The following is a 27,828-nucleotide window of genomic DNA, read 5'->3' on the forward strand; positions in this document are numbered from 1 at the left end:
AGTCTCCTCTTCTTCATCCTCCTCCCCCTCCTTGCTGCGTGCAGCACTGGTACCCGCACCAAAATGCTCTTCTTCCTCCGAGATGTACATAATTTAAAAAAAATTTTAAGCAGATTTCTTGATTACTATAAACAAATAATATAAACAGCATTTGTATCTAAATGATTCTGTCCCAAGCCTTTTGATCTATATAAGCGGTTGATTACTATATCCATGACCACTATAAGCAGATTCTATTGTATATAATATATATTTAAATTAGGCTGGATTGATAGTTTTTGAGAATTTTTCTTATTACTGACTAGTAAAAAGTAGCTCTTTGGATTTAAAAGGTTGCTGACCCAAACTGACAAGTTGACCAAGGAAAGCAGTATGTTCTTATTTCTATGTTTAATGAGTAAAACAAGATTGATCTGTTGTTTAAGGGTAATACATTTCTTTTGTTTTCCAGGGAAAAAACAGATTAGTCACATTTCTATATGACATGTTGAATGCCTATTGTGGTTTCCTAAATTGTTCATATGACTTTACTTAGATTTTATTTAGAATCCTTTTAAAAACAAGCATTTTTTTGTTTTAAATAATCCCAGTAGCACTTCAACAGATATTTATAGGACTCCTACAAATGTTTGTGACATTATTTACAGTTGTTCAATATTTCAGTGTTTGAACAGACCTCGTCTGTAAGGTGCATTTAAGCAGAACCCAAGGCCTAGATCGCTGTTAGCAGAATAGTGGAAACAATGCAAATAAAACTCTAAATATAAGGTGCTGTGAAAGCTACTTTTATATATATTAGGGATGGGACGATTTATGAAAACCGTCCGAACCGTTCGGTTCAACTGTCTCGGTTCGGTTCGCGTATGTTTCATTCGCTTCATGCGCTGCTCCTTTTTGTCATAGGCGAAGCGGTTACACTCCAGAGCAGAAGGTGGCGATACTGCGACCAAAGCCAACCACCAGTAGTAAACAAGAAGAAGAAGAAGCAAAGCAGCATAGCCGGGTGTAGCAAGGAAAAAAATCAGTTGTTGTGGAGAATTGTGTCGGAATGGCGAGTGGGAAAGAACAGGAGTTGGAAGACGCGCCAGCAGCACTTTATAGGTCTGCTGTATGGGACTTTGCCTTTAGAGTGACCTACAATAACGGCGGAAAGAAAGTTGTGGATAAAAGTGCAACAGTGTGCAAGCATTGTGCAACATATTTTGTTTATGCTAACAGCAACATGACCAACATGTCATGCTAACCCATAAATCCCGCATACTCCGTCAGCAACCCCCGCTCCGCCCCGCTGCGCTCCAGACCGGCTGCTCAAAGCAAAGCCTACAGCCCCCACTGTGGCTCCCGTCCGCTCCCTTCTGAGTCCCTTGGAGATCGTAGAGGGCATGCGCGAGATGATTAAATTCAAAGCAGCAAAACATACGGAAATGATCCAGGGTTTCCGCGGATCATTTAAAATAATTACAATTCATTATTTTTGGGGGGATTTTTTCATTAATTTCATAAATTTTTTTGGGATTTCGGTGTAACAATCAACATATACCGAATCGAACCGAACCGAAAACCGTGCCCACGAAACCGTGAATCGAACCGAACCATGGATTTTGTGAACCGTTCCACCGCTAATATATATACATTTTCCATAACCTTTGACTTCCCCTGAAAACACATGTTTTACATGAAAATATCAGCTCTCTTACTCTCCATAAGCTGCAGCTGTATATTCATGAGCCTGTAGACACTAATCAAAGAATTAGATCACCTATTGTGTGTTCAGATGTTATAATAGTTCTCAACAATCATCATAGTTATAAAATTGTCCATCATTGTTTAAGGCTAGTGGTATAATTAATATTGTCCAAAGAGATGTTATGCATTGATGTCTGACCTTTCACCCATTAACATAAATGTACCAGCATGGATAAAAGCGAGAGGAACTAAAGGCTGTCAAACATAAGATGCTATATTATGTCGCTGCTCATTTCTAGATGCAGACAGTAGGTTTAAAACACTACCTGCATAAATAAATACCAACAGCAAAAGTATAAATCTACTCTTCTCAAACTTGACACAATATGGAGGCAGGCATACGTATATCAGTTAGGGGTATAAAGTTGCTTCAGTGAACCAGAGAGTGTGACACTGCCCCTCCACCACCTGTTGCTGCCCTCTTTACTACAGATTTTCAAATCGATTTTATTCTTTAACAGTTTATGTGCCAGCATTTTGGGTAGTAGATAGAAAAGACAGTGAAAGAAAATATAAATGATTTAAGCAGTGAGAATACCACGGATGTTAGCATTCGCTCTGGAACTTAGTATCTACACTTTCGGACTGTAGTTGTGAACCTAGTTAAAAATCTGAAACATCGTCAAAATGTTTTAGATATTTTACATTTACCTATTTCAAGTCTTTGATACACAGTTTTATATTTTCAGTTCTGGTCATTTTATTTGAGAAATATCAAAAAGGAAACACTTTCAGGGCTTTTGGTGGCATTCAAACCCTGTTAGAATTAAGCAAAAATGACTTTACACCACAGTAAATTAAGATAGCTATAATCTCAGCTTATCTTGTTCTAGAATCCTGGTATTGTGTTATTTAAATGTATTTTGTTTCGGTGGATTTTTGTACACTCCCTTATTTACTGGACAAATCTGTTAAGCTGATCAGGAAAAACAAGACTTTGGAATCAGTGAAGTGTGGTGCTGTATTGATTAATTGACTTTATTGATCTCATAGTGGAGAAATGTACTTGTTACATTGGTTCAAAAGTCAAAAAGAACATGCCAAATTATGTTCTTGAGGGTTATATACAGTGCGTCAACATATATGATTTAGACAGCTGAAGTCTCTTATTTAACAGGATTATTACTCAGAGTTGTTGTACAGGGTATTAAATGGATATTTACATAAATAGGTATTTATACATACTGTTATTGCACTTTGTATTAGTTATACAAAACAGGTTATTGCACAGGGTATCAGAATAGTGATTGCACATTAGATATTGCAAAAGTTATTGCAGTTATACTGTCGTATTAGCTGTTTACCTAAAGCCTTTCTTAAAGATGTATTGGGTTATCCTCACATTACAGCCAAATATTGTTTTATTAAAACGTTTCTGTCAGTTATATTGTTTATTTAGGGCTTACATAAAATGCTGTATAATTTTTGCTGTGGGATGAATACATTTCACACAATTTTTTGTCAGCTCAAGTAGGAAATCATGTCTCCCCTCCAGTTCTGTAATTTCTGCACCTTTGACCCTCTCTGGAAACATCTCCACATGAACATTACATCATGGGCTGATTTTCTCTTAAGGTGGCAGAGTTGTAGGAGCTGATTTTTTTCTAAAATTGATTCAACCTGAAAAGCACAGTTCACACTGTGGGAAAATCACCACAGATGGTGTTACTATTTAGTGTCGGAATGAAAACATCACCTGTCCTCACTGCGGTAAGCCTGTAAACAGCCCTCTGAAGAAAGCATTTGAAGCCCATATTTTAAGGGATTTCTAACTACAAACCATCCAAATTCTCTTAATAATAAGCCATTCACAGTTTTTTATGTAATTTAGCAAGTTTTAGATGAAAACATTATGCAATATCCTGTTCATATTAAGTTAAAGGAGTCTTTTGTGCCTCTAAGCAGCTAACTGCATCATGCTGTGGCCAAGGTAGAATATGCAATTGACATTTCCCTGCCATTAGCTTTCATCTTGTTTAATATTACAACCTTTGCAAAATGTTGAGGCGGCTGAGTGTCTGCAATTGTTATCCTACAGTTAAGCCTGGTAATTTGGCTGCAGCTGATATTGATAAAAGAGGTTTTAAAGGGCTATAATTTAAGCAACAACTCATAGGAAAAAAAACTGTTAAATGAGCATCAATGGAAATAAGGGATAATTTTGACTAGAAGTGCATTATTATACAGAAATAACCAGTCTAGTCAGAGCTATTAAATGAAAAAGTCTTGTTTAGAGAGTGACATTAAAAAATGAGTGACTGTTATTAGTAAAGAGGGCTAAAGAAAGGCGGAAAATGTTTTTAGTTAGACTCTAAGATGGGAACTTCCATTAACATGACATCTCATTAAGAAGAAATGTCTTAGTGGTTGAATGCATATAATCCACTCAACTCTGGTGGCATTTAATGTTTCTTTCCACAGTGCTTCATCCTCATAAGCAGATTTAACATTTTCTGACTTTACAACCCAAAATGTTAATGTATGTGTTTATAATGGAAAGAATGTGATGTGTGTTTTGTTTTTTATTCTTTTTTGATGCAAATCTAAAACCTGTTGCGCATTCATATTTAGTGGATTCATCACTTTTCCCTGACAAAATAGGGCTGATTGTCTTTTGTGTATTCTCTCTGTTTTGCAAGACTAAAATTCTTACACATTCTTTCTGCATAATTTAGGTTTTAACTTCTAACTAGACATTAAAACACATGAATTTATTCAGATGTGAACCTCCACCTCATGCAGTCTCAGGGCTTTTACACGTTCTAAGATAAATCTTTTGAGTTTGCACACCATTTAACCCAATCTACCTTAGCATCAACTCTGTGTCTCTTTCACTTTAAAAATGCATCCCCTAAGCATAAAGTTTCCACCATTATATTTAACTACGAATGAGGTGTTCAGTTTGTTGGTTTTCATCCTCATAAAGAATCCTATAAGCAGTCCAGAAAGTTCAGTTCTGGTCTCAGCTGAGTAGAGCACCTTTGTTATGTCTTCAGCATGATTAATGGCTGTATTAAATGTGATTATGTTAGAGCTTTTTGCTTTTTTTTAACAAATGATGTTGTTCTTTCCAGTCTTAATCAGTATATTAATTTAAGACACAGCTATTGCTTTCTATCCCTATTGAACCTTTACATTGACTTAAATCCATTTGAGTTCCTGCATTTCTGCCTAACTCTGACATTTACCCTAACCATTATCTGTATTTACCCAACCCTGAAATCAACCTAAAGTTAATTTGCACCATAAGTCTAAACTGACTCTCTAAGGTAAAAAATTGGGGTCTGCTATATTAGGATTTAAGTTGGTAATCTATAATCAGTATATATGTATAAAAAATCTCTTATATTATCTTAGGAGAAATGTTGATTTGACTTAATGTATTTGTATCTCTTTTCTATTTATCATGGCCTTAAAGTGCGTTGCCAAGGGCCACATTGACATTTTATTATCTCTGCAGTTGTGAATATGTCTTTTCACCTCCACTAGCCTTTTTGCTGTTTTAAGTCACAGTTTTTTAACAATGTAAAATAGGTTAGGTTCTCCTTTCATGAACAAAATTAAAGCATTATTAAGGTTCCTAGCAGCCAATAAATTACAACTACTAAAAATCACTTACTACATTCAGGTTGAGACAGGCATGTTTTTGTTCAAGTTTGTGGGAAATTAACTCTAATATAAGCTGTATACATCATCAAGCATTAGTAAAGAGTTTTACAGGTAATTGAAAATATATGATATTATTTGGAAATTCCATTGATTTGGAAAAAATAGAAAAATAGAAGATAGATGATTTGTCTTTACCCTTTAACAATTTCTACACAAGGTTTAGTTTATGACCGTCACCATTCAAAGCCAGTCAAAATAAATAAAAAATTCTCTATTTCCTATTAATTATCTTTTCACTACATTTATGCCTGTTTATTTATTTTATGCAATACAACTTATTGTTTTTTGTTCCAAGTTTTTTTTTTTTTTATCATTTCTATTTTAGTGCTGTTTTCTAATCTTACTTTCATTTCTCCTCTCTACAGGTCCGTTGCTGTGTGATGGAAGGCTGACTTGCTTTCTTTTTCCTCTGCTCCTTCTCTTGCGAGCTCCATTGCTGTTCAGCTTTGGTGAGCGCACATGTCCCAACAGTTGCCGTTGTGAGGGAAAAACTATTCATTGCGATTCCTCTGGATTTTTAGAAGTTCCTGAAAACATTTCAGTAGGTTGCCAGGGCCTTTCCCTGCGCTATAATGAACTACATACCCTGCTACCTTATCAGTTTGCTCACCTGGGTCAGCTCCTTTGGATATATCTGGACCATAATCAGATTTCAGTTGTTGACAGTCGAGCATTCCATGGAGTGCGGAGGCTTAAAGAGCTAATACTGAGCTCTAACCGGATTGCATCTCTACACAATTCAACATTCCATGGAGTACCCAACCTTAGAAGTCTTGACCTGTCTTACAACAAATTGGAAATACTGCAGCCCGGCCAATTCCATGGCTTACGAAAACTGCAAAACCTTCACCTAAGGTCAAATGGTCTCTCCAACATTCCAATTCGAGCCTTTTTAGAGTGCAGAAGTTTGGAATTTCTAGATTTGGGTTACAATCGAATCAAGGCTCTTACCCGCACCACCTTCTTAGGTTTGCAGAGGCTGATGGAATTGCATCTGGAACACAACCAGTTTTCAAGGATCAACTTTTTTCTGTTTCCCCGCTTAGCCAATTTAAGATCCCTGTATCTGCAGTGGAATCGCATCAGAGTGGTCAATCAGGGTCTTCCGTGGACTTGGTACACACTACAAAAACTAGATCTGTCTGGAAATGAAATTCAGACCCTGGACCCAGCTGTTTTTCACTGTTTGCCAAATCTTCAAGTTCTGAACCTGGAATCAAACAAATTATCCAATGTTTCCCAAGAGGCTGTGACAGCATGGATGTCCCTCACCTCCATCAGCCTTGCTGGCAACATATGGGAATGCGGAGCTGGTATTTGCCCTCTTGTTGCTTGGTTGAGAAATTTCCGGGGGAGTAAAGATACCACTATGATCTGCAGCAGCCCCAAACATCTCCAAGGAGAAAAAATCATGGAAGTTACACGCAACCATGGTATTTGTGAGGAAAACGATTACTTTATGACTGAAACACCATCACCAATGCCAGAGCTAATCTCTGATGCAACTGCTGAACCCACCTTTGCCCAGACCAGTGGTTCACCAACTACCCCACCACCCATCACCTTTGGTCCCCTTCCTCCATTCAGACTACGACCAATTCCTCATCCGACCTATCCGGGGCATATGAGCAAAGACACTAGAAACACAGCGATTCGCAGTCGACCCACCCATATATCACCCCCGGCGATAGAACACATGGCGCTACATAAAGTAGTGGTGGGTAGCGTAGCACTCTTCTTCACCATGTCACTAATCCTGACAATTATCTACGTGCTGTGGCGGCGATACCCAGGCGCCACAAGGTTGCTGCAGCAGCGATCAATGGTGGGACGGAAGCGGCGCAAAAAGAGCCCAGAGCCAGAACAGAACCTCAGCACTCAACTTCAAGAATATTACATGAGCTACAACCCCGCTGCCACACCAGAGGCACTGGAGGTGCTGGGCAATGGCACTGGTTCCTGCACTTGCACAATTTCTGGCTCCAGGGAGTGTGAGGTATGACGCATCGCATCAGCCTAAAATAAAACCTCTAAATCAAAACACAAGGCTCAAAAGAGAGGTAAATACTTTACCAAGTATGTCCTGTAAAAAGACACACTTGAAATCCCACTTTTCTACCCCAAAAGTCCTCACTGTTCACACCTTAAACTTAGATGTTGGATGCCTCCAATTATTCCACCTAGTCCTGTTATTCGTTAATTATAAGTAAGAAAAGCTAACTCACCTTACCAAATATTAATAACAAAAATTTAAAACAGTAATTTGTCCAAGTGATTTCTCAAAGGGAGACTCACACAAACTGATGCACTTGAAATGAAAACTGTTTTCATTTTAAGCATTTGTTTCTGTTAATTTTGATGATAACTGCTGAGCTTATGAAAACCCAACATTTATTTTCTTTCAAAATTAGAAAATTATATTAGAACAACATGGATGCTTAAATGCTATGGCTTACACAGTTATTGGGAAGTGTGCTGGCCTAACCTTTGTTCAGTAGACATCCACTGAGACTGTAAAGAAGAAGGGTAAATTTCACCTGAAACAAGGAGCTTTATCTAAATTAGAAAAGGTTTGGTAAACCAAAAATGGCTCTGTAAACAGCTAGCTTCAGTGGGCTTCTGTGATTGTTTGCTAAAAAACTGTCTAGTGAAAACTTCTCTGTATTTGTATAAATAATAACACGACTATATAAGAATGGTGAATAAATCAACTAAGTAAATATATATATATATATATATATATATATATATATATATATATATATATATATATATATATATATATATATATATATATATGTATGTTCATGAAAGCTCTTTAACATCTGATTCCACTTATGGTGTTACCTCCAAACTATATTAAGAATTTTCTGTTGCTTGTTTACTGTTTTCCACCAATTATGTTTTGTTTTCACTCAGCTTTCTGTAACTATGCTTGCATTCAGCGCTCATTATACACCCAGCTTCTTTAGTAGTCACCAACATTTTTATTCAATCTACAACATGTCTACAGAAATCATTTCATTTTTTACTGATGTGAACTGAAACTGAATGTTGGGTTTTCTTTAGATCAGCATTTGTCTTTCAAAATGTTTAATTGACATTTATTGAAAATGCATTTTTGATGAAATTCTAAATTTACCTACATGCACCTATAGTTAGATCCAAAGTTATTCAACCTGGTTGCAGATCTTGATTTTGTTCTATGACCCCAACCTTTTTGTAAATCTGGGGGGATTGCTAAGGTCATTAATTACTAAGTATTACTGCCAACCAGAAGAAGCCTATAGATAAAATGAAATCTAAACCTGCTATGGAGATGGGTAATTTGGCGTTTGCTAAATGACCACAATTATAATTTGGCATAGATACAGTATTTTCCTTTTACTATATAATAAATTTAAAATACAAGTGCTCTGTTATCTTCTAATTTAAAAAAATCTGTGAATAATTGGACGCTGTCTGACTAATGTTTTGTCCCTTCTCCAAGTGAGCATGTTTTTTTTTTTTTTTTTTTTTGGTTGGTTGGTTGTTGTTTTTTTTGGTTGGTTTATGTGCTTTATCCCATACTCTGAAGATGTGTGGACTTGTGTTTTGCAGATGTTCTGTTTGCATCTCTGGCTATTTTCTGAGGCCTATTCAGATTTTCCATATTACAGAAAACATGCTACTGACTTTAAAAAAACAACAACAAAAAAAACTAAGTTCTGGTACAGTATACAGGAAATTGGATGAAGTCTTTGTGGTCAAGCCTTGAATGAGTGGTGAGTTTAGTTGCTTGGAAACCATTTAGGATCCAACGTGCCATCAATGGAGACTAAACGTCAATCTTCCAAAGTTCATTTGCTACTTCTTTAGAAGTAAATGTAATTTGTTTTTTGCTTTGAGGAGTCATTTTAGATGTTCTTTATTTAGTGTGGAACAACTTAACAGATACTTATTTAAAAACCAAAACATATACATAGCTCAATTATTACATCTGATTGTCCCTATCCCTAACCAAACTGCAAAGAAACTACTCAGTATTGAAATAAAAAATGTCCTTAATGATTCTTGCTGAATTTTTGACCACTTTTGCCAGAAATAGTGGAGCCAATGTAAAATATTCTGTTTCCTGTCATTGAACATGTTGGAAGGCAGCATCAACCTAATGCCTACATGGTTGAGATCCAGGCTTTTGTAAAACCATTCTAGAAAGGAACGTTTTTCATGTCAATTCTATTTTTAGTGTTTTTGATCTTTACCAACTTGGAAAACCAAACAGTGTCCAAACGTTCAGCCATCTGACCTGGGTAGACTGTTCCAGACTCTTGGAATAATTTCTAACACCACCATTATTTTATGTTCACACAACAAATATACTACGTTGTTTTGCTGCAGCGATGAGACATATGGTGCGTTTAAAAGTGTAAAAGTCACATTTATATACAAATGAGAAGTATACTGCCAATCATTATGGTGGTAGCATCATACCGAGGGGCTGCTTCACCCTATGGGAACCTGGTACTTACTAAGAGTTCACCCAGCTCTCCAACCCCTCAGAGAGCAATTAGTTGACTGAACAAATTGGCCTTTTGAGAAAGACAACAATTAAAAAACAGCTCCTGAAGTAGCCCCAACCTGAAAGCTACAAAAAATGTCAAAAAATTCGAGTAAAAGCTGGATTCATTAAATAAGGGAAACCCATCATTTTGCCCCAAAAAGATATCCTGTTGTCAGAGTTATGCCAGGGCCGTGTTTATGACCAAGTTCTCTGCAATTTGGTGAGGGATTTTTAACCAATTATGAGAATTGTATGTATTAATTTCAACACCTATACATTATAGAAAGTCAAGGCTACATTTAAAGTTTGGCACCTGTTTTTGAAGTTACTAAAGTACTAAAGTAAGCACAGTACAGCCTGTGCTTATAGTTAAGATACATAAAGTCTTCACCTGCTTTGTACATATCTACTGTTTGCGGTTAGCATAAATGGGGTTATATGTCGATTTAAACCACCATTTACAGCCAAACTTGCTTTACTAGGAAAAAAAAGGAAAAATCTGTATAGAGAGAAGCAAAGAAAGCTTTGAAGCTAAAAAATAAAAAATAAAAAATTATGTAGTGTTTGTAGATGTTGATGTAGTACTTTAAATTGGCTTTGAATATGGTCACTTTTTATTATCGTTTCATGGTTGTAAAGGAGGCACCATTGCAATGTTCTTCTCCACACCGGACAGGAAAACTTTGCCTCTTCAATTTGAATTAATGTCCAGACTAAATGTTAGCATAAATGTCTTAAATGTATGCCTTTACAAATGCCAAAGGTTGCAAAGAGAAAAATATAGGATGAAGGGAGAAACAGCAAAGTACATGGCAGAATGAATGCTTTGCACATAATCAGATTGTGTCCACAAGAACAGTCTGTTGACACTTACATTCAGAGGGATATTACAGTGAGGCTTCAGTGCATAAACCTCTCATTTCAAAGTTGAGTGAGCATTTGAAAGCTCACTGGGGCTTAAACTAGAGGCGCTTTTCAACAGTTAAGCAAAAAAAAAAAAAATAAGATAAATGCACAAAAAAACATTTTTTGATTGGAATTATTTTATGCTACAAACACACAAAACTAAAAAAAAAAACTAGTGGCCTTTTGCGAAGAAAATGGAAGAAACTACATCAAATTAGTTATTTTTTGCAACAGAAAATCTTTTTTTTTTTCATTTCTCCTCATCAACTTTTTTTTTTTTTACTGTTGTGCGTGCATCTCTACGAGTTTCACATCTAAACCTTTTAAATGTTTTCATTCTTTTTTGCAAAATGCATCAAGCCCAGACTTGAGGCAGGATTGTTTCAGGTTTTTCCCTAATTTCTATATTTAATTTCAGTTTAATTTAACTTTGAATGGGCTGTTCAAAACTATGACTCTGCTTTAATGTTCAATGGCTTTTATTTTGCCACTCTTTAGTAAAAGATTTGTGGAGTCAATGATGATAGTTTTCCTCTCCACATATTTTCTTACCTGTGCTGTAGGTCTCTGCCCCCCTACAGATTTGCCATGGCTTCTTGGCTGTTGAACTTAGTAATGATTTGTTGCCAGTTGCACAATTTTCTCTCTATTTTCAGATTGTGCAATGATGTGTTAGATCCTCAAAGCTCTAAATCACAATTTAAAACCAAATCTTCCTCTATACTCTTTTCCTGTCTTTTGTATTCATCGGTCTTGATTGTGTAGGCCTTTTTACAGATGTTCTTTAACAAACTTCTGAGGCTTTTACAGCTACAGCATGTATATAACACACAGGTGAGATGCAGGGGTGGTTTCAGTCCACTTTACCATTAGGGTTGCAAAAATAAACCAAATAAATTGTAGTAAAAATCCAGCCTCCTTGATTATTTTAGCATAAAAACTGCTATTTTTATTTGTTTTTTGCTGGTGCACTCAAAATAATTCAGATGTATCCAAAACTTTTAAGAGTCCTTTCATCCCAATTGTAAGATGTTTTTTTTTTTTTTCCATTTCCAAAGATTGACAGCGTAGTGGTTCAATAACAATTTAGATTTAATTCAATCTACTGACATTTGGGAGAAGAATGCCATTGTAGTTTTGAGACACAATAGTAAAATTATTATTGAAATGGTACCATGTAGTATTTTTTGGGGATGTTTTCCACACCAATATTAGAAAATATGTATAGGAGAGAATTTTTTTACTTTTTTTTGGCCCAAAAATGCAGTCTTGGAATCTCACATATGATTAAAAGTTAGATCACATTTAAAATAATCACTTTCAACCAAGTTCTTATATGCTCACTTGCATTTGTAACCATAGTAGCACATTGGCATATTTAAGCAACCTTTCCAGTAAATAAATCTATTTTATTGTTATCAGCTCTGTACCTTTAACATCAGAAATTAAGTAAAATTGTAAAAAGAAAACATATAGCCACATGCCTACATTAATATAGGCATGAATACATCAAACTGTTTCACTCATTAACCCTGAATTAAGTGTATATTTTACATAATGTCGGTTCCTCTTACAGTATATACTGTATATTTTCTTTTGAATATAAAAACCTTCTGTGAGACTGACCTAGCTGATGGCACAGACTGTATATATTTTCTGTGAAATTTTGTCAAGCTTGCAGTGGCCAGATTTTGAATAAAAAGGCAGAGGAACTCACATCACTAATAACTGCCTCATGTTCCGTTTTCAGTGTAAGGCTGGCAAAATGCAACCACTTGACTCTCATAAAGCATCCAGTCATTTTCAGGTAAGGGGAAATTGCTGTTGCAGAGAAAACTATCAATCCATAATCAATATATTAACATATCAAAAACATAGTGATAAATATGAGAGAAGATTTGTTTCTTTAGACTTATACAGCTAACATTAGCCGAATGGCTGATCCTCTCTGAGAGATTTTTTCAATAAAACCACCGATTTCCGCTCCAGGCTGTGAGATAAAGGATTCATAAAAGAGCAGCTAATCAACCAATCAGTGCCTGAATTGTCAAGGTGGTTTCTCATTTAAAAGAGTTTTTTTTTTTTAAGGCAACATCAATAATTACAGTGCAAAAATATTCCTAGTGCTGAAGCTAATTAGGAATGTTTATGTTTATACATTTGTTTATGCATTCAGCTGTTGTGTTCCTATATTGTTTCAGAAAGACCAATTCAATTTAAACTTAATTTAGTATGAAATCATAATGTGCCTAAAAATACTCTTTAACTTTTCATGAACTACATAATTGTGATGACCTGGGACATAAAGAGCAGCTAAAGTAATTTGAAGTTTTTAGTTGTAACTATGCACATCTTGATACTTCTTTTTTGGAGGAATATATTTTAGTTATGGTAAAATCAAATTTAAAACCTCAGAGCTTTTATTATGCAGAATCAAGGTCTTTAATTTTATTGACAACTTTTTAAACTGCCAGTGTTTCAGTTGACCATGTAATGACTATAATAATGAGAGCAGTTCAGGTTTGAGGCTTCTGTCTGTATAGTTTTATGCCTGATGTGTTACTCAGCTCTATGCAATTTGTCAGGGCGAAACAGGGAGTGTTCTGACATTTCAGTAGCAATCAGTGTTGTAGCATTGTCTCGCTCTACATAACCATAAGCCATAATATCTTATCTTCTGAATAAAATTTTCGCCTTTTAACATCACTGATGGGTGTCAAAGTCATTGATTCAAAAACATTCCACGCCGTTGCTTATTTCACATCTTAAATAATTGAGAAGCTGGCGCCAGCCTTGTTTAGTTTGATGAAAGTTCCATTTTGCAGGTCTGCGCAGCTGGCTTTGTGGCTTTTCATTATGGCTCAGCGCAGCACCATCAATCCCCGTGGATGGCAATGTGGGGGAACAAAAGCCAGCAGAACACATTTCCCCCGCTGCGGAAAGACTTCGGAGAGGTTTTGAAAAAGACTGACGCAGAACTGTGTATGAGCACAGCAAGAGGCAGTTTACTGTTCACTTCCACTTTTACTTCATAACTAAAAGATTTTTAGGGCAGGAGGAACAGGAAGCCCCAAACCCCTCATGAATCCTGATATGTGCTGCTTTGCTGACAGCAAACTGATTTGACCAAAAATTCTTAAACTTTGTTCAGTTACACTTCATGATGCATAAAATGAATGTTTAAAGCTGGTATCTTCCGGGGGAATTTGGAAAGGAAACAGAGAGGAAAGGAAAATGCAATGATGATGTTAAGAGATTTGGCATAACATGATGATGGCTGACAAGTGAGGTAAAAACACCTGTTAAATTTTCATCATGGTAGCTGCCAGTTGATGGGATATAACAGACAGTTCCAAATTAATGTTAAAATCAGGAAAGGGAACAGGGTGTATGAATTTAGTGATGTAGACAAGAACAATGCCGACAGAATTGGTTCTGGATCTGAGAGAAAAGTGTCAGAATTACAGTGCCTTGCAGTGTGCTGTAAGTAGAGTTTAGACCTGCAAACCAAAAAGCATATTTCATTTTTGTTTTACGCTATTAAGGGCTGGGCAATAAGTCAATATCAATATATGTTATGATAAAAAAAACAACTAAAAAATTATCGAAATCAAGTGATATAACCGGTTTATGTCATGATACTTTTTTTTTTTGGCCATATCTATCTCTGGGTAAAATAAACATGGACCAAGCGCAGGAGAGAGATACTAAGAAAAAAAAGTAATCAGCATCACAATGACTGCCGCTTGATATTGGTAATTTTCATAATGACCATTCGGTCACCAATCGTGGCCAATCACATAAAAATCGTCCAAGCACTGCTGATTGACCAGCACAAGTGTGGTATTGTGTTGTTAATTCACCCCAATGGGATTCTTAAAGTATAAGTCAGACACTAGAGACAGTAGAGACAGTAAAAGGCAACATTTCATTGGGCTTTTAGCATTAAGTATTTGAAAATGAGGTAGAGCTTTAGTTGAAAGCTGTTAGCTTCTTTATCTGTTCTAAAACAAGTTGCAATGTGTGTTTAGGATTAAGGTCCAGCTGTAACATCCTTTGGCTGTTGGTTAGGAGATTTTGGAAAAAAAATAGAGGTACTCCAACTTTGTGCTGGTTCCTGATAATGCTACCACTATAGTTGATGGATGGTGATTTTTTTTTTTTTAAACCGACAGCATAGGTGCTTTTTGGATTTTTTATTAACATCATAATCACATTTTTCTCATCTGTAGAAGACAGTTTGGGTTAGATTGTAGAACAGTGAAGACTTCCGGTGTTGCAACGAAACAATATAAAAAAAACCCAAAAAAGATGGGTTTGAACAGCTTACAATGAAAACCCTAAATAACATTATTGAAGCCCTCATCTTAACTCCTTTCACCCCAAGATATGGATTAAAAAGATGAGCCATGAGCAACTCCTGGAAACAAGCCACTTTAAATTAACTCACACCTAGAAGAGTGGCCTGATGATCTACCAAGACTGACTGGAAGTTCTTTAAATAGCTCAAACATGTGAGTGAGCAATATACAGCTTGATGAATTACATTTATTGTCTGGGCTCATAACAGAGGACCCAGTATTTAGACAGAGACATAAAGACAGGACATTTATTTAAAAACAACAAATCTGTAGTGAGCAGCTTGGGTATCTAAGGCATGAACCTGTGCTCTTAAAGTTCAGTCTGTGCCCAGAGGTGGATTTTAGCCGGATGGCTGCCAACATGACGCGGCGAATGCTGCCCAGAGAGTTACAGACTCTGAAACCTTGAAGACTCCAGAACTGGTAGATCAGGTCCAAGCAGACATAGGAAAGCAGGACAACCCAGAGGGAAGTCGGAGCCAGGGATGAAGAGGTTCAGGAGTCCGGGACAGGAGATCAGAGATCCGAAGAGGTACCAAAGGGAAATCCAGGTCGGTGTCACGAAGCAGATCCAGGTTCAGTCAACACGTAGAATCCAGCAGGAGTCCTAAGACAGGTCAGGCAGACAGATCAGAACGGGAACAGGGAGGCTGAGAGGTCCAAAGGCAGAATGGGTCAGGATCAGGCAATCAGAAACAATCAGGTATGCTAGAGCACTCTCACCAAAGGCTCAAGAATAATCTGCAACTGATGACTGGCTAGAGGGCTGGTTAAATAGAAGCTGATGCAGGGCGATCAGATGAGCAACGATGAGAACCTGGTCAGAGCTAGACAGGTGAATGAGTAATGAGTAATAAAACCAGTCATAAAACCAGTCATGTGCCAAGATCATGACATTTATATGTATTTAGTCAGGCTGTAGGTTTAATTTTGATCATTAATGAATTGCCAAATAATGATGGTTGTTGTCACAAAGTGCCAATGCATGATTCTGACCAGAACTGGACATGAAAAAACAGAAAAACGTTTTTTTCTTTATGACTAATGGTTAAAGGTAACAATGTGTTTTTTTTGTTGTTTTTTTTTAATATTGTTATATATTACTATGGGGAATTTATTTTTATTAAATTATTTTACTAAGGTGTATGTTTTTAGCCTTTACTTAGCCTTTAATTATAATAACATGCTGCTTACAGGCAATGAACAATGTATTTTTTTATTTCTTATCCTGGAATATTACAAAATTACAATGTAAAACAAACTTCTTAGAGAAATAAGGGTCTATGTTTAGTATGTTTTTTTCTTAGCAGAATAGAGGTGCTAGTTTGGAAAAGGTACATTCAGTCTTAGAAAATAAGCCCCAAATAAAATAATTTCTAATGTATTACTTATTGTTATGATAGATAGATAGACAGACATATAGCTAGATCGATAGAAGTATATTTATCACACAGACTTTAAAGCTGCCTTTTTCTGCAGCTGATGCAGCTGTCAGGATGTCTCACTTAAGCATTTCACACATGTATCTTGTGTTGTTATGCCATTTGACATTTTCAAATCTAGGTCTTCAGGATTCATCTGGCTGTGTTGCTTACATTAAAGCTCGCTCTGTATAGAGCTGTCACCAACAATCACAAGAAAGTCAATCACAAATAAAAACAAGTTGAATGTTTTGAAGATGTATTTCTGTTCAACACCGGTGAACCATGTTAAACCCACAAACAGAGGATCACAGTTGAGCTCACTGTTCTATATTTAGCTTTTACTATGCGAAAAAATCTAACAGAAAAAAAAATGTAAAAATGTAATGAATACAATAGAAAGCAGACATTTAAATACACTGAACTAATCCTATATGTGATTATTTTCAGTTTGACTCACAAAGACATATTTCACCCTTCCAAACTTTTTCATATTGTCATATGTTAAGACTAGACACATAAGTGTGGCTTATATATTAGGCCAATTTAAAGGAGTGCATAAGTTAGAAGGGGAAGATAAACAATAAATGACTAGTCCTACTTCCTCTTCACTACTTTATTAAGGTACCCTTAAATAAGATCAGGTACCACCAATATTTAAGATTTTAATCGATATGAATGGATTTGCAAGACATTCAAATATTAAGGCTGAAAATTTTTATCTAATTGTCTGGTTTATCCAGTTAGCTAAAACATACTGTTTCATTCCATTGATACCAACTGATTGCTGTATGAAAAGTAGAGGTAACCATCATAAATGAATATTGCTTAGACTTTCTGGCACACTGTAACAATCAGCAGTGTTCCTATTTATTCACATCTTGTGTTGGAAAATGTGAGCACATTATTATTGACACCTACACATTTTATTAAAATACAGAATAAGTGAATTCACAGCTGTGGGCAGACTGCAATGAAATATGTCACTGGTTGTGTTTGCAGGGCACTAATTTACATGCAGTGGGTAATCATAGCATTGCTACTAAACTATTCTGTTTTACATTATTTATTTATTTTATGGGGGGTTGTTACTTCTATCAAGCAAAATTCAGCTCAAAGCCTTTAGAGGATCATACTCAATTTAAAAATTATTATAGCTATTAGAATTTCTAGATAAAGAAGTTTCACATTTGTCACTGTTAATTAGTGTTAATGAAGAAAACATATTTTTGACACATTTCTCTAAATTCTGTGAAAAATCGTTAAATATTCATTCAAATGCATTTAATGTAAATACTTTCTTGTTGTTTTGTGTTGAAAACTTTTGAATCCGCTTCTCCATATTTTTGTTTATCTTTTGTCACCAAAACAAATGTGGTGAATTCTGGACTAATAATTGACTTGCAGCTGTTCCCACCTGAGCTGTGGATCTCTGCAGCTCCCCCATGGTTTTCATGAATAGAGGATGCACCTGGCAGCTTTGTCATCCTTTCTTCATTATCAGATTCTTGATTGACCAGAGCTCTGTGATATTTTCAATGATTGTTATAGTGACTGAAAGAAAATTAACATTGACTTAACCTACAATTTGTATATTAATCATTTACAAGTAAATATTCTAATTGGCTCAGCAAGAAAATCTTAATCGATTTACTAAACAAGGAAAATGATAAGCACAATATTTACAGTAATTACAATACTTACATGTAAATGACTACAATACACATTTTGGGTTAAGCCATTGTTAAGTTTTTAATATTCTCCACAATTTTGTATTGTTCATTCTCCATAATGCCGGTGAGACCTTCACGAAATAATTGTGTTTACACTGAGATTTTAAAGGCTACTAGTTGTGTATGATTTAAGGTTATCAGGGTAAACTGGACTATATTTATTTATTTATTCATTGTTTTAAGAATCTGTAATCTAATACCGGCAGACTAATATGCAGTGTGTAAAGAAAAATTGTTTGGCTGGAACCTCATTATGAAGTATTTTATCTGTTTTAAAAAGCAAAACATTTTCTTTCCACTTGACAACTATGTACCAGTTTGTTTTGTTCTTAAATAGAAATACTAAATGTTTTGTGGTGGAAATGTTAATGTAACAAAATATGAGAACTTTAAAAGGGGTAATAACACTTCTGCAAGAGCAAAAATCTACCATAAGTAACCTAATTAGAAAGCCTTTAGAAATAACTCATGTATGTTTCTTATGAGATAAAAATAAAAACAGTGTATTGGCAGTTAACTATTACTCTTTGGTGTTTTCATAAATTCCCCACGTACAGCTGGAAGACACTAAACTGTAACCATAACCAAGCCCTTCTTCCCAAACAGCTTTGCAGAGTAAAAAAAGAAAAAGAAAAAAACTTGCATAGAGGGGCTGCATTTGCTCCCTTTGCATGAGCCCCCAGCTACTTTTCCCTTCAGTCCTGTTCCACTTGACAGGCATTGCTCTAAAAACCATTTAGCAGTAGACTTTCATTTTCTGCTCCCGCTCCCCTCTAACTCATCAGAACTATTAGGAGATTAAGCAAAGGAAGGTGTACTCAGGAGAAAAAGAAAAACACAATATGCCTCATCAGAGGTCTCACACGCCAACTTCTGGTTATTTTATTTGCTCTCTTTCTGCTTTCTCCATCTCATACTTTCTTAAAGACATTGTGCATTGTGAAATCCTCTTTGGTCATAGATTATTGAAAACCTAAACTTTGTGATTGTGCAAGCTAAAGTTTTTAAAGACTCAGTAATTATTGTCAATAGAAGCCCTTCACTGACAAAAAAAAGCATGCAGCTTTAAAACTATGGACTTTTACTGTTACTGGAGTAAAATGTTGCACTGCTTTTAATTATTAGAGGAAGGAAATGAAAAATCCTTTTAAGTGGATTCAAAAAGTAAAAGTCATATAATAGTAATTTAATACATTTCATTTCACCATTCCCTATGAATTCCTAATTAAAATAACTGCCTTTTAGGCAATAGGGATACCAAGCAGGATTAAAATGATTAATAGGAGGCCCATCTAAGATGTCTAGATACACTGGTTACATTTTTAGAATTAGGTTACTTGAAAAATAGCTCTTGGTAAATAAATTCTGAATGTTTTTTTTCACCTTTTATGTGACATAAATCTTTTCTCCACACCCGTGAACTTATAAATTGTAAAAAGATTTTCTGAAATCTTTTCAAAATTTTAAGGATATAAAAAAAATGTCAATACCTTTTACTTAGTTTTTTCCTGAGTTTTGTTTATCAAAATTAACAAAAGTATTGCTTTATTTAAAGGAAATTAAACATCAGAATAGCCAGGCAATCTAAGAAATATGTGGGACCCTCTAAAGGGCAAAGTCCTCACAATCTAATAGAACAAGGCTGTCAAACTTAAGTCCTGAGGGCCCCGTATCCTCCAACCTTTATATGCTATGTCTCTGGTCCACCACAACTGAACCAAAAGGCTGAATTGCCTCCCCTTGCAGTCAAAGTTCTCCATAGTCCTGTTAATGATCTAATTATTTGATTCAGCTGTAACACAGCAGAGCTGTGTTACAGCTCAAAGTTGCAGGATAGTGACCTGGACAACTGGAGTTGGACAAATGTGTAATGAACTTCTGCAGGGCATCATGGGCAAATATTACAAGCACTGATAAATTCCTGCCAAAGAAAGCTATGTGCTAAGAGTAAATCAAAAGGTCCTAAATTTATTAGCTAAAATACATTTAAACATCGTAATGTTTTACTCCCAGATATATTTGTTTGTTTTACAGATAATTGTAGAACTTAAATGTGACATCAAAGGGGAAAGAAGTTTGAATTTGAGGCTACGGGAGGCAAATTTTACCTTTTGCACTCTAAACTGAGGCCAAATATATCTATTAATCTCCTACATCCACTGCGCCATGTAGAGTAATTAAGGTGGTGTCCACCAACAGCAGTGAGAGGCAAGGTCCATCCTGGAATAGCATCACAGAGACACAAAGGACAACAACGACAGGTGAACACACTCATAACTACAGTAAGGGCAGTTTAGACAGACCAGTTAACAGACAAAGATTTTGACTGGGAGGAACCAGTCATGCACTGAGGAAACACACAGAAAGGGATATGATTCTGGGATCTTTCTGCCAGGTATGACAATATTACTACTAATATGTCATTGTGCAGCCAAGTACCAAGCCCTAAATGAAATTAACATGCACTGAAAACAATCGAAATCTAGATTAGTCTTTTTTTTTTTTTTTTTTTAATAAGTGCATTTGTTCTTGGATTAAGGAGGTAAAAGAGACATTTTGCCAATGGAACAAGACAATTTACATTTAAAATAAGAAAATACAATTGCATTGTCTTATTTCAAGTGCATATTATCTAATTATCTTATTTTAAGAGTAAAAATACTCATTCCATTGGCAAACTATCTCATTTACCTACTTAAATTAATGGTAGATACAATTAATTTAAGATATTTTTTACTTATTTCTACATCATTTTTCCAGTGTGTCAATAAAGTTTGTTTCTAGAGTAAGGTATGAAGTGCTCTAACATTTGACTTTGGACACTAAAAACTTTTAAAACCAACTTCATCAGAATCAACAATTTACCTTTTCCTACCACCGTTGTTTTTCCTTTCCTAACCTTTTTATTAAAATTCTTGCTCAAAATTGCTAGTTTCTGTTACAATGAGACTCATCCTTCATATAGAGGCTGTTGGCGAAGTAAGCAGTCTTTTCTATATCGGGATAAGACACAAACAAGCCATAAAACATTTTTTTTTATATGTTTTTATATGTGTTTATAAGATTTTATATATTCTATTATGTCAGGCAATACCTCATTTAGCTAAACACACCATTTTAAACACTAGAATATAATTTACTTTCATTGAAATTCAACATCTGTTTTCTAGCTTTAAAAAAAAAAATCTTTACTTGTATTGATTTAAAAGAGTCAAAGGTTAGAAAAGCCATACGGACAGACCTCAGAACCGGCAAAAGCCCTGGGAGCTGCTTCTGTCTCTACAGCGCAACCACTTCACTTCCTCAGAGGGCCAATTTCATGCCCTCTTCCCTCGACTGCTGGGTCATTCTCCAAACAGTAACCCACTGAGGGTGGACGGAATGATGATTCATGGACTCAAAAGTTGTTAGATTGCTCTTTTTTTTTTTTGCTCCAGGCGTTCCTCCCTGTCTCCCACACTGAAATATAGTCACACATACTTGAAACCAAACCTTGGTGAGTTCATATTATTAGCTGCATCCGGAGCTTGCCTTAGCCCTGCAGCTTAGGCAAACAAGGATCATCTGTGTTACAGGATAACATGACTAAAAACGGAGAGAAGTTATAATAAGACATACTTTTAATAGCTTATGTGTTTTTCATTTGTCCACATGTGTGACTTCAACAGAAAAGGGGAAAAGACCTCAGTGGAACCTTACATAAAATCCACCCCCTCTTTTGATCTAAATTTAATTTTCTGATCTGCTACTTGCCCCCCTTCCTTCCTTGTTCCTTGTTCCTCTTGCTGCAGGCTTTGGCAGTCACTGTACACTTTATCTTCAGATAACGGTGGCATCTACCCACCCACCTTTACTTGTTCACTCTGAAAAAAAAAAAAAAACAACAACACAGAAATACCTCATTCTGCCATGTTTTTAATAACTTCAAAGCTCATGTACATTCATGTACTGAAAAGCGTAGAGGATGCAGGAACAAATATTTCATTTTGTCTTGACAACACAATTAAACTAAAGAGACCAGCCTACTGTATGTAATCTACAAGATATCTAAGTTGAGATGGTAAACACATAGGAGAGAATGGAAAAGGCTCCTATTAATAATGTTTTAAAATTGCTTCCTTTCAGTTCATAAATGTTTTCATAAACAGCAGGTTTTTATAGAGTTTATCACCATACTGTACATACAGTATAAGTCATATATTTATTGCATGAGAAAGGTGTACTGCAGGGACTTCAAGGCTTCTGTAGCTTTTTTGAATTTTGATAAATCTGTTACAACTGGCATTGTCAACTTATGTACATATGAGTCTGCAGGTGCCTGTGGCTGATTGGTTTCTAGACAATGACAGAGATGCCCAATTGGTGGCCTCCCAGAGGTGACGGATATATAATCTGCTGAAGTAGACTTCATGAATTCATTCTGAGCTCATCTCAACTGGCCAAACTCTTTAAAACCATGTACAATAGCAGCCATTCAAAATGGCCCTTCCCAGCCAAACACCAGCCAAATGCTAGCCCACTTCCCTGCAACTCCCAGCGAAATCCCCTCCAACTTCCAGCCACTGGAGTGACCCCTCTTGTACATGTTTCACTCTGACTCCACCATTCCACTGAATTACAGGGTCTGACCAGGAAATGACGCTTCTCTTTAGATCTTATTGTCCACAAATCAGGACAGAAAAATATTTTAGTGCAAATATTGATGTTTAAAAAGGAATTGTAGGGGATTGCAGTCTCACTCTATTATGCAATTACAACTGTTTTTAGGTATGTCTCCGCCAGTATGCATCAACATTTTTTCCTTTTCTTCTTGAAGGTATAACACAACTGGACAGGATCAAGAACATCTTTGCTAATTCATTTTGAAATGTTGCCTCAGATTTTCGACTAATTCAGGTGTGGATTATACTTTTTAGCACAGAAATATGTTTAGGGTTAGGGTTGAACAATTTCATTGAGACTCTGGCTGTGAACCCGAGTTCCAGACACATGCATTTATCTATTACAGGCTTTTTGTTCACGGTTGTGCTTTATTGTCATTTACCCATCTTACTATCAGACAACATTCAAATAGGATGATGCTGCCATAACAAGTTCGACCACAGGGGGTTTGCATGTTCAGCATACTGTACTGTGTAGTTTTCTATAATGCACACTCTTATATGCACTATGTAAGGAGTGCATATAAAAGAGTGTGCACTCATTATAGACGCACACAACACCCACACACACTCTAGTGAGAGTTTGCGAACATTATGATTTAGCCCATAAATATAATTACGATTAACAGATACTGAAAAACCTTTGAAAATGAATTAAAGTTGGCTTGGATGCCACAAAGAGCAGGGGTGAAAATAGTTTTAAATTCTTGCAGTTTAAAAAAATAATTGGCTCATTCTTTCTTTCTTGCACCCTGCATGCAAGATACATTTTTTTGGGATATTGTACTTTTTGATTTTGTATTTTGAGCCTTTAGCCTTTCCATGTTTATTATTCAAAAGAATTTATAAATATTAAAATGTAAAATTCAGGCTGACTAATAAATGATGATTAATTAAAAATCCAAATACACAGATATTCTTTATCTTCAGAATAATAGATAATAATAATAATTTTATATATCCTGCATTGTTATCCAACTTTCTGAATAATTAAAAATAAAAAGCCTTTATTAACATAACGGCAATGAAACTTCCCAGGGATAGTACATTTTTTAGCTATACTCAGGCCGATGCAGCACCAACAAAACTCTTTTTAAAAAGAAAGTTTTTAAAACATTAGCAGTTATTTTAACTCTTCATTAACAATTAATAAACTTAATTTATAAAAGTTTTACCCATGAAATCCACTAAAATTTTAAAATAACCTAATATGAGCTTGAAAAACAATACACAACAAACCTTCAAAACAGCCTTATAATGCCAAACCAGAACTTTAAGATAAACTAGAATGTTAAAAATATCATAAGAAAAATAGAGAAAATGTTTTTATGAAAATACAAGGAAACATTTAAAGCCTAATTGGATTGATAGAAACAGAGGAACTGTGAAAGAGAAAAAGTCAAAGAAGGTCTTCGTGCCTTTTTTTCATTTGGGTCTGTGTCGAGAAATAAACAGTAGGATAAAGTAATCTGGATCTGGATATAATTTAATAATTCCTTTTGCATCACCTTTCTAAAGCTGAAATAAATAAAATCTTGAAGGTTAGACAAAATAATATTTTACACTCTGCAGATAGTTTTGTTCAGCCAAGTATAGTTTATTAATGTTGGGAGGGCAGATGCAGCTGATGGCACAACATTTGTTAAGTGAGTAAGGAGCTGCTGAACGAGGAGAACAGTGTTGTTTTTTGAAGCCTCGTAAGTTTTAGTGTTAGACTTTTGGATAAATATACTCATTAATTTTAGTCACATTGAAGTTATTTTATATACAACAGTTTTGGCTGATGAAAATAAAATGCTGCATTATGATTAGTTAACAAAACCACTCATAACTACCTCTGAAAGTAGACACTAAAGCTCAATGATTACATGGAGCCATTGCTCCTTTGGTAACAGAATGGATCTACAGTACTGTAAGTAGTTGAATAAATCACAGGACAACTGCTTAGATCCTTGCCATTGACAATGTGGTGCTCTTCTGCTTCTGTTACAATGACAGCTACTGCCATTGCACAGCATGGTATCATATTAACCGTGTACACACAGGATTTTCTAAATCATAAAAAAGCTAAAATCGCAGACAGCCTCAGTCAGGGATAGATTGTCTAAATTGGGGGTTGTCCAGCTAGCAGACTGTGTGATAACTAATCGCACGTAAACTGACCTGATAAACATATCATAATGTACCGAGATCTACATCAACATAGATAAGGAGGTAAATGTTGCTGTCTAAACATAAATCTTTTTTTTTAATGTAACAAATAGAGCATCAAACCCAACTTTAGTCTGTCAAGGGGACCTTTGCAGGAATGACACTGCAAGGAGCCTCAAGATATTAGTGTGGTATTTTCCTTCATCACTTATGTCTACATAACCTCAGTTTTACTCTACAACACATTTGATTTTGTTTTGGATGGATCATATTTAAAGTATATGCATAGGACTTCCTGTGTTGCCCAAGCACCAAGCCTGGCTTCAGCAAGCTGTGGCCTCTCTCAGGGGGTGGAGGACGGGGCCAAATAAGAAAAGCAACGCTGTACTTCAGGCTGCTTGAGCACATCTTATTTCTATTTGCTTTTGCTGAACTGCGGTCATCAGGATCAGCTGCGCTGAAGCCAAAAAACATTGAAAAACCTGTAGGACAGCGGCCCTCAAGGACTGACTTTGGACATGTCTGTACCACACACATAATAGGAAAATATAATTAGTTTAGTTTGTCCAAAAAGTCCTGAGATGTATTGAACGTGCATGTGTGAGATTTAAATGGTGCACACCTGTCGCTCAGACCGGTAATTGTTTGCTGAAATTGGCGGGACAAAAAAAATGTAGGCAGCAGGTTTCCTAAAACCAACCCTAAATCGTGAGTAGTGCATTAGACGCTGTGAAGGTTTTCAGTCCGGGGATGGGGGCAGAGAGGGTTTTCATGCCGCCATGCAAGAGAAGCCCTTATTGGCAGCTGCCCACATTGCCCAGACCACTGCATGCATACTGCAGACACACATTAAAAACTGTAGTTAATTCACTGTTTCAACTTATAAAGCTCAATGGTCTCTGCTCCACTTTTTTTTAACATCATGACTTTGAAATTGTTTCTTGGACAAAAAACATTTTTTTATTATTTTAGGCAGAAAGAAAATAGCAGCTTTCTTCAGCCAGCTGGCCAGCAGGACCAAATTGAAAAGAATCTCTCAGCTCATCAAAGTGGCCTTAAACAAAAGGAATGGTAAAATTGATTACTTTTTAGCAGTTAAAACTTAACTTTTTTTTTCATGTATCTTGTACTACTAACCTTAGGTGAACTTTATATGGTATTCTATTTGCCATCTAATACCATCTATTTATTCTATTAGCTGGCAAACAAAGATACATAAGATAATTGTCCAGACACAATCAATCCCAATGCAATATTTGTTCTATGTTTTTTTTTTTTGACTGTGGGGGAAGCTTGACTGGTAAACCCACTCATGTGTAGTAAAAACAGTAAGCAATACTAAACTGCAATACTAAGCTGGAATATACTTTCAAAAATCCAATTATGGATATGTTGTAACATCTAACATTCATGTGCATTCATTTATGAGAGAAGGCAACACTAATTATCTATATCTTATATGAAAAATATACTATGCTGTCGCTTGCAGGGACAACATGCATTTCAAAACACAATCATAACACAGAGCAGTAATAGGCCTACAGTTGCATTTCTTCATGCAGGGATCACTATTCTACTCCTCTATAATGGTGCTGCTTCTTGTTCTATTAGTGAGCCTTTACAGTAAATTGGTCAAATTGCATGACTGTGGCTGTGCTTTAGTTGTCCTCTCATTCAACATAGTCCAACATATAGCAAGTCAGCTGTTTTTGGTAAATTCTTGCAATTTCCGCTGCAGTTATTCATTTACTAGTAGAGTACATTTTGTGCTCTACAATATACTATAATTGTGCTTTACAATATAACTTTCAAAACATAATACTGCATTCTCTGAGCTTACAGGGTATGCTCATGCTAACATATAAGATAACCTTAACCCTGTAATGCCAAATGTATCATATTTGATACATACGGTTTCTGAAATGTTTTGCGTCTGACACCTTTTGCATAATTTAATGGTAAAAACTTTGCTCAAAATGCTATGGTACACAATCAGATGTACCTGATAACAGAGGGCAGAAGACTTCACAAAAAATAATCTTGACTTATCGCATAGTAATAAATTATTAATATCAAAAATGTATTTCTGTTTTTTCTTTTTACATATTTTGTTAAAAGGCCAAATAAGGACTTCAAACCAAAAAAAAGTAATTTTCTGTTTTGTTTTATTCTTGGATTTGGCTTTAAAGGGTTAAACCCATTCGACACAATCGGTTTAAGAAAAAATATATGGAACACTAGAGAAACCAGATTAGAAATTGGATGTTTTCTTTGACAAAGTTGTGACTGAAGCAACATTTTAAAAGCAGAACATGATCAGAAAGGAATACAACAAGAAATGATAACCATACATCTTCTCCAAACTTTTGGTTTTGGTCAAAAACTCGAGACAGAAGTTGGAATAAGTGTTTTTTCCCGGCTTTATTTAGTGGATCATTTCTGTCAGGGTTTAAAAGCCCAGATTTAGACAATATAACAACACAAAGGCTGTGATGTCTCAGTGGGAATGATGCTTGGAAGCAAGCCACAGCTTGTCCTGCTTCTGTTATTGAACAGCTTGTGACTCACTGTTTTAGTCAAAAAAGTACTATTATTAAATCTCTTTCATCCAGTCCTTAGTCCTCTGTACAGTATATA

At 35.7% G+C, this 27,828-nt stretch overlaps 1 protein-coding gene across 2 annotated transcripts in view; it reads left to right on the forward strand.

Moving 5' to 3' along the window:
* Window positions 1–27,828, forward strand: part of lrrtm4l1 (leucine rich repeat transmembrane neuronal 4 like 1) — a 92,554-nt gene that overhangs the window by 35,481 nt on the left and 29,245 nt on the right. Inside the window, exon 2 of one of the 2 annotated variants that reach the window (XR_005279210.1) lies at window positions 5,781–7,475. Coding sequence is in view for 1 of the 2 variants with exons in the window: in XM_038268251.1 (XP_038124179.1) it covers window positions 5,781–7,411 (1,631 nt within the window). In the remaining variant the exon portion in view is untranslated. The remainder of the gene's footprint in view (window positions 1–5,780; window positions 7,476–27,828) is intronic. The other variant, XM_038268251.1, reaches the window with a different exon arrangement.

The sequence above is a fragment of the Cyprinodon tularosa genome, unplaced genomic scaffold (assembly GCF_016077235.1).
Source record: "Cyprinodon tularosa strain WSP-4 unplaced genomic scaffold, ASM1607723v1 ctg7, whole genome shotgun sequence".
Classification (NCBI taxonomy): Eukaryota; Metazoa; Chordata; class Actinopteri; order Cyprinodontiformes; family Cyprinodontidae; genus Cyprinodon; species Cyprinodon tularosa.